This window comes from Cyprinodon variegatus, unplaced genomic scaffold, assembly GCF_000732505.1.
Source record: "Cyprinodon variegatus isolate N-32 unplaced genomic scaffold, C_variegatus-1.0 Scaffold1338, whole genome shotgun sequence".
Lineage (NCBI taxonomy): Eukaryota > Metazoa > Chordata > Actinopteri > Cyprinodontiformes > Cyprinodontidae > Cyprinodon > Cyprinodon variegatus.
Genome location: NW_015151791.1, coordinates 139,462 through 149,663, shown reverse-complemented (window position 1 = coordinate 149,663; position 10,202 = coordinate 139,462). Strand labels below are relative to the sequence as shown.

Sequence of the window (10,202 nt, the reverse complement as noted above, 5' to 3'; positions counted from 1 at the left end):
ATCGTGTTCCCCACACTAACGCAGGTCATCCAGATCTCCATCCCAGTCTACAGCTGTAGGGGTGAAAGGTCATTCAGTGTGATGAGAAGGATCCACACTGGGCTGAGGTTCACAATGGGACCAGACAGGCTCCATCATCTGGCTATTTTATCAGTTGAAAAGGAAGAACTTTCTAAGCTGAGTCACAGTCTAGTGACTGACCGCTTTGCAAAAATGAAAAATAGGAGGAACACTTTAATGCTCAAAAAATAAAAGAGAAACTTAGTTCATGTTGAGTTAAACTTTCCCCTGAACTAAAACTCTGAAACCTAGGAATTAATGATTACTTCAGAATGTGTTTAAGGAAACTTTTTATTTGTCAAAGTTGTTGATGTCTTATTTTTTATAGCTGCAATGTTGAAAATGTTCATGTTTGTTTAAACAAATATGCTCTGATCCTCATTAATATCTCAACTGGTAATTTAGGTAGGAATGTATCAGGGTGGGGCAGTGTGCTTGTCTGTATTTATGTATGGAAGGAGGGGCATATATGATAGGGGGCCAGTGCCCCAGTAAAGCTTTGTGCCTAGCAACGCCCCTGCATTGAACCGTTTGGCCAGTTTGCTTCAACGACCCCCCAGTTCATGAGGCTCCATGTGAACATGTCACCACCTACTGGTGGAAAGCAGAACTACAGTTAGTAATAAAATCTGTGATTTTTTTTTTTGCCCCCTTTAATTTCCTCTGAAATTGTTAATTGTTAGTGTGTATAATTAAAAATTTTTGTAATTTTTTAAGTGTAAAATTTCTTAGAACAATAATTTAAGGTGCACAGTTTTTCTGCCATTTTAGTGAAATAAACTCAAGCAGGCAGCGAAAATGTGCAAATTGGGCAATGATGAGGAAAATGAAAGGTGTCATTTTTATTCAAACATGATAGTTTTTCCATCATTTGGTTTTATTCAGTCAGAAGTTGTGTTCAACCAATAATCTTTTGGCTAAACTGACCTAATTTGGCAGCATTTTTACCCAATCTATATGTTTACTCGGGCAAACCAATGCAAATTAGTCTCAAGCCAAAATAATTAAGTTTAATCGCAACTTTCAAAAGTCAAAGGCAGATTTTGAACCATCAACCTCTAGGGTGAGAATCCGTGTCTTACAGATGACGCCGCTAATATGGCTAACCATAGAGCGGAGAACATACTGCTTAATGCTGGCGTGTTAACACTGACTGTGTCCGGTGGCCTGCTCAGATTCATTACATTAACCTAAATAGTTTTAAACAACTAGATTGGTTGTTTTTCCAACCAATCTATTCTTAGAATCTATCCAAACTCTGTCATACTGACAGCAGCTCCTCCAATCTCCCACATCTTGACTGAACACTGAGGCTGTTTAGATGCCTGTCAAAATGTTCTAATGAAGCTTCTTGCGCTTCCTGTCACGTGGTTTCACGGCAGCGAGGCCTCGGACGTCATCAACTTTGGCCCCTCCTCTAAATGAATCACGCCTCGACACGCGCTTCGGGGAAACGCCCCTCCATTACTGGACACACGCCTCGAAACCTCGGCTCATCTCAGAACATCACTAGAAATAACCGAGCAGTTTAGTGGAAAAGCTCCGCTGTTGGAGCTTCATTAGAAAATGGAAGAAGCTAAACATGTCTGTCAGTCAGACTGGAGCTCCATGCAGGATCTCACCTGATGGGCCTCACTGACCCTAAGAAAGGTGAGAAATTAGCCCAGAACTACAGGGGAGGAGCTGATCTATGACCTGAAAGAGCCTGGACCACCGTTTCCATGGTTACTGTTGGCAATGCACTAAGAAGTTAAAGGAGCCGTTTGTATTTCTGTTTTCAGGCATAGTTTGGGTCTATTTTACAGTTTCAGTGCATTGGTTTGGTTTGGTTCTCTGACCTGTATTCCTGCTCTGCTGGTGGCGCTGTGGGTGAAATCCAAGTGTCCAGGTGGGGGCAGTAGGGGGTGGGTGTGGGGAGGCTTCATTATATCCACATTTGGATCAATATGAGCATTTCCTTTGCATGCTGCCATAGACCGCCACCCAGGAATCTGGATCACATTCAGGGTTCAGTGCCGCATCTCCCAGTCTGGATGTTACCTTCAGAGCGCGTCAGGACCTGGAGGCACCCAGAGGTCAGAGGGCATTTGATGGTCGCTACATAAAGTCGCTACATAAAGTAAAAAACCCGACTTTTCGGATTGAAAGTTGTGCCACTTTATGAAGCAGAAAGCTCACCTGGAAAAGTTTAGAGCTCAACTGGAGGACAAACAAAGGAGCTATATTCATTCAACCCCCCATCCTGTCACCTCTAGTAAGATGGATCAAATAATAAGGTGTGAAGTTTATCGATTATCATTCAACTGCAATCATCCTCACTGGAAACAAACAAAGGACATGATGGCTGCTTTATGATGCGTTTACAGCGTTCAGAGATGATGTCATAACCTGCTTTTTTGGTGGCTTTCATATCTCAAAGTGTGAACATTCAACATGTAAAGGCGTTTGTTCATTTGGTGACACTTAAGACTGATTAAGCACAAAGCAGCCTGTTGTTGTTTCATTGATTCACTAGCCTGATAAACCAACTAAATGTGAGATTAAACGTGTCATTTAGTCTGGCCCCAATGAATGAGACGTCAGAAGATTGTTGATGAGATCAACCCGTTGTCTTTTAAACCATGTCTGTCCCTATTGGCCAACGCTCTGACCAATGAGAGCCACTCACTGTGACGTAGGAAGCGCGACAGGAAGCTGGTGGGGGAGTGGAAACAAACAGCCTGTTGGTAAAATGTCGAATACGTGAATAAATGAACGAGCGTAGAGCCTCTTCCTGCTCACCTTTCAATGAAAACCCAAATCTGATCCTTCCAGAACGGATTCCAAAGCTGCGTCAAACCAGAACTGGTCAATAGTTGCTGCCATCTTCCTTGTTGTGTTTTCTCCAGCGTCGTGCAGCTTTATGGTAACACACTCAAAACCCCGCCCACTTTGCATCCAGAAATTCAAAACGCATCTCTGCGTCGTGATTGGCCCGCCAGTTCTAGGGCCTGGGGCATTGATGGAGGCTAGACGACGGCAGGCAAAGATGATTCTGGCTGCTGGCAGATGGGGCTGGTTTACTGGGCTGTTGATTCACATTGATGAAACTGAGCCTCTGGGCACACGAGGGGAAAAAAGATCAAACAACTTTCTCTAAAGGAACTTCTGCTTTTGGAAAGGTGCAAAATGAAAGAAGTGACGTGTTTAGAAATGTCAGTAAAATAAAGAGGAAAATAATATAGCTTTGGTCATCAAAGTAAAATGTTTCTGAAGTAAAGGTTCAACAGACTGGGTGGAAATGCATCCTCCCTTCATAACTAAAGGATTTTGATTTACCTGAAGATGAAAGGCAGAATAACTGGTTTCAAGAGAAAAGTGATGCAAAAAACCTGCTTGTGAATAAAGTAAATAACTGGCTGAGAGAAAAGGAAATGGATGAAAAGCATGAAAAGGTGTGTAATAAAGTTACTGCTGATGACATTCAAGCAGGGAAGCGAGATGAGAATGAGGAAGGTGTTTATCCTGCAGATAGTGTCTCATTTATTTCTCCTCTGTGTTTGAAGCGTCCAGCACATCCTGGCTGATCAAACAGCTTTACTGGCCAAAGCAGAAGCTTTAAAAACAAAACAGGAATTGGAGGAAGACATAGATTGGAAGCTGATAAAATACGACAACAAAAGGAACAGGTGGAAATAGGAGCATAAATAGCTGCTGCTGCTGCAGCGCCTCTCTGTGAGGGAAGGCAGCGGCGCCCGAAGAAAATCCCAATAAGTTCTGATGGGATTAATTTATCATCAGCAAAGGACTGAAAGAGCTAAAGTTGACTGAATTTAACCCATAAGAGAAGCTAATGTCTAATGTCAATAAATGTGACGCCTTGCAGACCTTGACTGGCCCCCAATGTCTGCACCAGATGGAGGATCTGAGGTTTTCTGCAGTAAACTCAGTTGGACAGGATCAGGTGCAATACCAAAAATAGCCAGCAGATGTCACTGTTTCATCAGGTTCAAAGTTGGATGGATTACTTTCTGTAAAGCCAAATATTGTTCCTGTAAAATTCCACTGCTTTTCAATCAGAAGTAAAGAACAATAAACAAAAACGTTTTAACAGTTAATCAGATCCAACTGATGATATCCTTTCTTCTATTATACAAAAACAGAATGAAATTACATCAAAGCTTGAAATCAATGAAATACGTTTTTAAAGGCAACCCCTTGCAGCGTATGTCTTTTTTAAGAGCTTTTGAACATTATGTAGAAGAGAAGACAAACAGTTATCAGGACTGTTTAGAACTTTTAGAGCAATAGACCAGAGGAAAACCAAAAGAGCTTGTGCTAACCAACTAACCTCCAATAGCCCTCTCCTAGAAACCATCTTTACTGTGAGAAGCCACATTCTATATCAAAGCTCCCCGAACTGCAAAGGATTTCTGATAAGGAGAAAATAGGATTCCTAAAAGGAAATGGAGAATGTTTTGAATGCTTAGGGATAGGCCACATAAGTAAGGAGTGTAGGAGTCGTCTCACCTGCGACAAATGGCATTTAAAGCATCCCACCCTGCTGCATTTTGACAGGAAGGAACCAGCAATAAGCAGTGGTGCTTCACCAGGCTGGTGTTGGTGCTGTATCTGGAAACCATGACTGTACCTGCTCCATTCTTCCAGTCAACATGTAGTCTAAAGGGAGATAATGTGTTGCAGACCTTACAGCCACTTTCATTACAGGCACGTTTCTGTTTGGAGGAGTTGGTTGAATCATGAGGAACCAAGCAGGAAGTGACATCATCAGAGCAGGAAATCCCACATCCTCCATCACCAGCGTTCCTTGGTGGGATTTAGATTTTGAGGATTTTTGAGGATTACAAAGCAGAAATGAAGGCAATCCTCCCACATTGATAATGAAAGGAAATGATTCGCTCCATTCAGTTCTTACCTAAGGCTGCATGACGAAAGAGGTAATTAGCACCGGCGTTCATGCTATGAAAAGCTAGAGTGGCTCCATTAGAACAGATAAGTTCCTCTCATTGAACTCATTGTTGCTGTTCTGACTGAGCAGGTGGACGTTGAAAAAGGAGTTCTCTATCCAGATCATTCTTTTGGACAGACAGACAGTTCAAAGATAGATAAATGATAACACCAAACCATTTCACACCTCTGTTGAACATAGAGTGGCTGCGATAAGAGAATCTACAGACATATTTCAGTGGAGGTACGTCAACTCTAAGACAAAAAGGTTTACTGAGAGGGTGGTAGGCTTAGTTTGTTCAGCCTTATCTCTGGAACAGAAACTTCCTGTTATCCTTTATGAAGGCCAGCATGGATCCAAACTTAGACAGCAAGATCAACATCAGACGGGCCATGCAAGAAGAAATCATATGCTTTCAGCCCTCAGAGACAGATATTGGATTACCTAACTCAGTGCCAACTCAGCCTGCAAAAAAATATTGTCTAATTGATTGTGTACAGACGCTACAGAGGACAACCAGCCGAGCAGAAATGGCAGATATGCCACCAGAACCAGTCTGTCCAGATTTACCACTAAAGTAGGTGTAGATTATTTTGGCCCATTTAGGGTCAAGAGAGGACAAATACTGGTTAAGAGATACGGTGTTATTTTTACATGCATGGCCATTTGAGCTGAACATCTGGAGGTGGCTCATTCATTAACATCTGACTCCAGCATTAATGCCATCAGATGTTTTATGTTCCAAAGAGGAACAGTCTGTCAAATATGGCCTTCAGTGGTACCAATTGTGTTTTATTTCGATTTTTATTTTATGCTATGGTTCATTATATATATATTTTTTATATTTTATTATGCACCGTGGGGTTGAGAGGACTGAAATTTCATCTGTGTTGTATGTTTACCATGTAGCACAATTGACAATAAAGTTGAGTTGGTGCAGAGCGTGAACTGAGGGAGGCTTCGGCAGCCATAGATCCACCGAAAAATCCACCAAATGAAATCAGATGAAAAAAAGACTTTAAACTAAATAAACAGGCGCGTTTCCGTTGGTCTTGTTCAAAACAAACTATTTAAGTTGAGATGCTTTAAAAACACAAACATCTCTATTCATCTAAAAACACGTGTCAGTTTAAAATCTCTATTAAGGTCATGAATGTCTGTAAATGATGATCTTTTATTGTTTTATCTAAATCTCCTTAATGTGACTCAGAACATCAAATGTTGTTAAAATCCACAGCTGAATAAAATCCTCCGTGTTTCTGCGTGGCGCTGTGGAAATGCAGTGTTTCAGGGGGAGGTCCTCCTGCAGCCTGTCCGCCAGAAGAAGAAGGAGGAACAGAAGAAGAAGAAGGACCGGGCGGACGTGACGTCAGCCGGGATGAAAACATGGTTGAAGAGAGTGAAATCCGCGTGGTTCATCAGGGAGGCAGTAAAATCACCTTCAGGAAGCCGCTGATCAGCTCCGACAGCAGGTCAGACTCTGTGTCCCTCACGATGACGTCATTTTATCCGCAGAGCAGCGGGAATGTTAGCAGCTAATGCTAATGCTAATGCTACACGGCGGCTCTTTGGTTCCTCCAGGTTCCTGCTCTGCGCCTCCGGCCACCATGTGAAGGTGTTCAGCATCCTGACCGAGGAGTGTGTCCAGGAGCTGCGGGGACACACCGACCTGGTGACCGGGCTGCTGCCCCGGGCCTCCAACCATCTGCAGGTGACCGCTGCTCCTCCTGCTCCTCCTGCTCCTCCTCCTCCTGCTCCTCCTCATCAGACGGCTGATCAAAGCTAAGCCAAAATTAACTAAACTCTTCATCGGAGCTGAGATTAACCAGGATTAGCTTCAATCTGAGGCTCAGATTAGGATTTAATCTCCTATCAGACCAAAGGTCTCTGATGGAGAATCTAGGCTGAATGCATGTCTGCATTAGAAGCTCTATTCAGTCTATTTCTGCAGCTTCAATTCACAACATATCATCTTATAGATCTAGATGCATCAGATCATCCAGTCAGATTAAAGGTTGAAAGCTGACTGAACACCTGCATGTTCCCTAAGAACGTCATCAGCTGAAGGAGGATAAAGTTCTGATGATGGGCGGAGTCTCTACCGCTGATATTTCTCAGCCGCCGTTATTTTATTCTGGAGAATCTGGAAAATGATCCAGACGCTTCATTCATCTAAATCGTCTCCAATCCTGTGAAGCAGCAGCTCGTCTCTTCCTGAAGGTTCAATCCGTGTGATGCTGAGCCTCTCTATGTGTTGCAGATCTACTCCTGCTCAGTAGATGGCACCATCAGACTGTGGGACTTTACAGATGGCGTTCTCATCAAGGTCAGAAATCCCTTTCATCTGCTTTGACCTCCGTTTGATGCGGCGCTCTGACCACCATCTGCTTCCTCCTCAGACCTTCGCCGTCGGATATCCCATCTACTCCTTCTACGGCTCCTCCAGCCACCAGGAGGTGCTCTTCATCGTCACGCCCTCACAGAGGAAACGCTCATCAGGTGGGTGTCTCCCAGGTGACGGCCATGATGCTGCGATCGGTTTGATTTCTCTGCTTCTGATCTTCATCCCTCCAAGCATCAAAACCATCAGGCGTCCACTCTGCTCCTTTTGCGTCTTTCAGTCCACCTCCTAAATGTCCCTCCCTGCTTAGCGTCGCCCCCCCCCCCCGGTGAAGGACGATTAGCTGCGGTTGGTCTAATGTCCGTCTTTCTGTCCGTCTTCAGATGCGTTCCAGCTGCTTGCCGTCCGTCTCCCGCAGCGTTCTGACCCGCTGGTGGACGCCACCGATGTCTCTGTGGTTCTGGAGGATGTCGGCTCCAACCCTGCAGCCGTGTCCTTCGGTAGAGAGGTGAGCGTGTCCCTGCTGTGTCCTCTCTCGTCTCCAGCCTCCTTCATGTCTCATCAGCTGTCCTTTCCTCACAGGGAGAATATGTGGCCTCAGCTAAAGATCTCCAGCTGCAGATCTTCTTCTTCAAGAAGGAAAAGTCCTACAGGTTGATCCAGGCAGCAGCAGATCGCTTCCCTGCAGAGACCTTCATGTTTGCTAACTGCTGTGGTCTTCTGGTGGACAGGTTCTCTCTGAAGGAGGACAACAAGAAAGGAGGCAGGAACACCTTCACCTGCGTGACCTGCCACCCCAAAGACGACTGCGTGGCATCGGGACACGAGGACGGGAAAATCCGGCTGTGGTGAGTCCAGAGGAACCCAGTCCAGAGGAACCGCGGTTCCACTAGAGGGAACTGCGGTTCCACTAGAAGGAACCACGGTTCCACTAGAAGGAACCACGGTTCCACTAGAAGGAACCACGGTTCCACTAGAAGGAACCGCGGTTCCACCAGAGGGAACCGCCCTCTCTTGACCCTAACCGGTTCCTTCTAGTGGAACCACGGTTCCCTGTAGTGGAACCTCATCAGTCAGCAGAACGTTCCTTTGCTTCCCTCCAGGAGAAACTTCAACCACAGAAAGGAGTACACCTACTCCACCCTGCACTGGCACCACAGCGCCATCAGCTCGCTGTGCTTCACCCCCGAAGGTAAGGCGGCCCCGCCGCTGGCCCCGCCTTTCCAGCTTTCCAAGCATCTGAGCCGCTGCTCTTCATTCAGGCACCAACCTGCTGAGCGGAGGCGTGGAGTCGGTTCTGGTCCAGTGGAGATACAAGCAGGAGAGCCAGCTGGACTACCTGCCGCGTCTCGGAGCCGCCATCACGCACATCGCCGTCTCACCAGACGGGACGCTGTTCTCTACATCCCACAGCGACAACAGTAAGGAGACGGAGCGCCGACCCGCTCGGGTTCCACCCAATAAATAGAACAATCTTGAGAACCTGAACAGTGGGAACCTTTGGCAGGTTCTGGGGGAACATTTGATGCCTGAAGGTCCCTGACCATGACGCCACAGCGGGGGGGGGGTTCAGGTACCGTTTGGGTTTCTCACGGTTTGTTCTGTTTCTCTGTAGAAATCACGCTGATCCACGGCGGCGTGAAGGTGTCGGCCATCATCCAGGGTCTGGTCCAAGGTGAGTCCTTTCCATGACCTCCTGCTTCATCGGAGCTTTAGACCCGATGGTTCCAACTAATCCCAGAACCTGATGAGGTTCTCCTGAAGGGAACCTGATGATGGGCTGGAGGTTTCCATGGTAACCACGCTCTGTCCCCGTCTGCAGGAGAAAGCGTCCAGACGGATCTGCTGGTGGACCCTCGCAGCAAAGCGCTGGTGCTGAACGGAAAACCGGGTCACCTCCAGTTCTACTCGCTCCAACGAGACAAACTTCTGTTCAACGTGAGACTCTGACCCCCCCCCCCATAGAGCTGCTGTCCACACGGAGCTCTGAAGGTCTCCTGTCCTCCACAGCTGGACGTGGTGCAGCAGGAGTTCATCCACCAGTCGGGTCTGGCCCAGTTCCAGGTGGTCCAGGCAGCGATGGACGGTTCCGGCAGCTGGTTGGCCACCGTGGAGGAGAGGAAGCAGAAAGCTGCTCAGGTGGAGTTGAACCTGAAGCTGTGGGCGTTTGATGAGCAGACCCAGAGGTACGGCTGGATCCTTCAGGCCCGGACGGGTCATCAGAACCTCCCTGCTAATGTCTGCTCCCCCCCCTCTCCTCGCTGACGGACAGCTTTGTGCTGAACACGACCATCTGGGCCCCCCACGAGGCGGGGATTACCTCCATGTGCTTCGAGCAGGCGGGCGGCAGCGGGACCGCCCTGCTGGTGTCCAGCAGCAGAGACGGACACTTCAAAGCCTGGCAGCTGGCGGCGCCGGCCCACACAGACGGTGAGAACCCGCCATGTTTTCCAGGTTCTGGGTCCTCTTCCCTTCTGCAGACGGAACCGGGAGGTTCTGACCTTTCCTGGTGAACAGAACCGGAACCTCGTCACGTCAGACCGTAGGTTAATCCGTCTCTCCTGTCGTCTCCTGATTCCTCCCGCAGACGGCGCCCCCTCCTGGTCTTGTGACTTCGTCGGCGCCTACCACGGCCTGGTTCCGGAACGCTGCTGCTTCTCTGCCGACGGCTCTCTGCTGGCCGTCAGCTTCCAGGAAGTGGTGACCGTCTGGAGCCCGACTTCCTGGGAACTCCTGGTGACGCTGTCGCAGCCGCCGGGCGCCATCAGGCAGGAAACGCACACACGCACACTTTACTGTCTCTGTGAGGACGCTCCGTTACATCCTTTCTAGAACCTAGATCTATGCACGCCT

General features: G+C 47.2%; 1 protein-coding gene across 1 annotated transcript in view; it reads left to right on the top strand.

Annotated features, from left to right (window-relative positions):
• The first annotated feature begins 6,327 nt into the window (after positions 1-6,327).
• Positions 6,328-10,202, top strand: part of wdr75 (WD repeat domain 75) — an 11,195-nt gene continuing 7,320 nt past the window's right edge. Inside the window, exons 1-14 of the mRNA XM_015402352.1 lie at positions 6,328-6,480; positions 6,590-6,719; positions 7,269-7,334; positions 7,408-7,507; positions 7,733-7,857; positions 7,932-8,002; positions 8,081-8,197; positions 8,453-8,541; positions 8,612-8,770; positions 8,965-9,024; positions 9,172-9,287; positions 9,360-9,535; positions 9,622-9,779; positions 9,937-10,117. Coding sequence (XP_015257838.1) covers positions 6,395-6,480; positions 6,590-6,719; positions 7,269-7,334; positions 7,408-7,507; positions 7,733-7,857; positions 7,932-8,002; positions 8,081-8,197; positions 8,453-8,541; positions 8,612-8,770; positions 8,965-9,024; positions 9,172-9,287; positions 9,360-9,535; positions 9,622-9,779; positions 9,937-10,117 — 1,634 coding nt within the window. The 5' untranslated portion in view covers positions 6,328-6,394. The remainder of the gene's footprint in view (positions 6,481-6,589; positions 6,720-7,268; positions 7,335-7,407; positions 7,508-7,732; positions 7,858-7,931; positions 8,003-8,080; positions 8,198-8,452; positions 8,542-8,611; positions 8,771-8,964; positions 9,025-9,171; positions 9,288-9,359; positions 9,536-9,621; positions 9,780-9,936; positions 10,118-10,202) is intronic.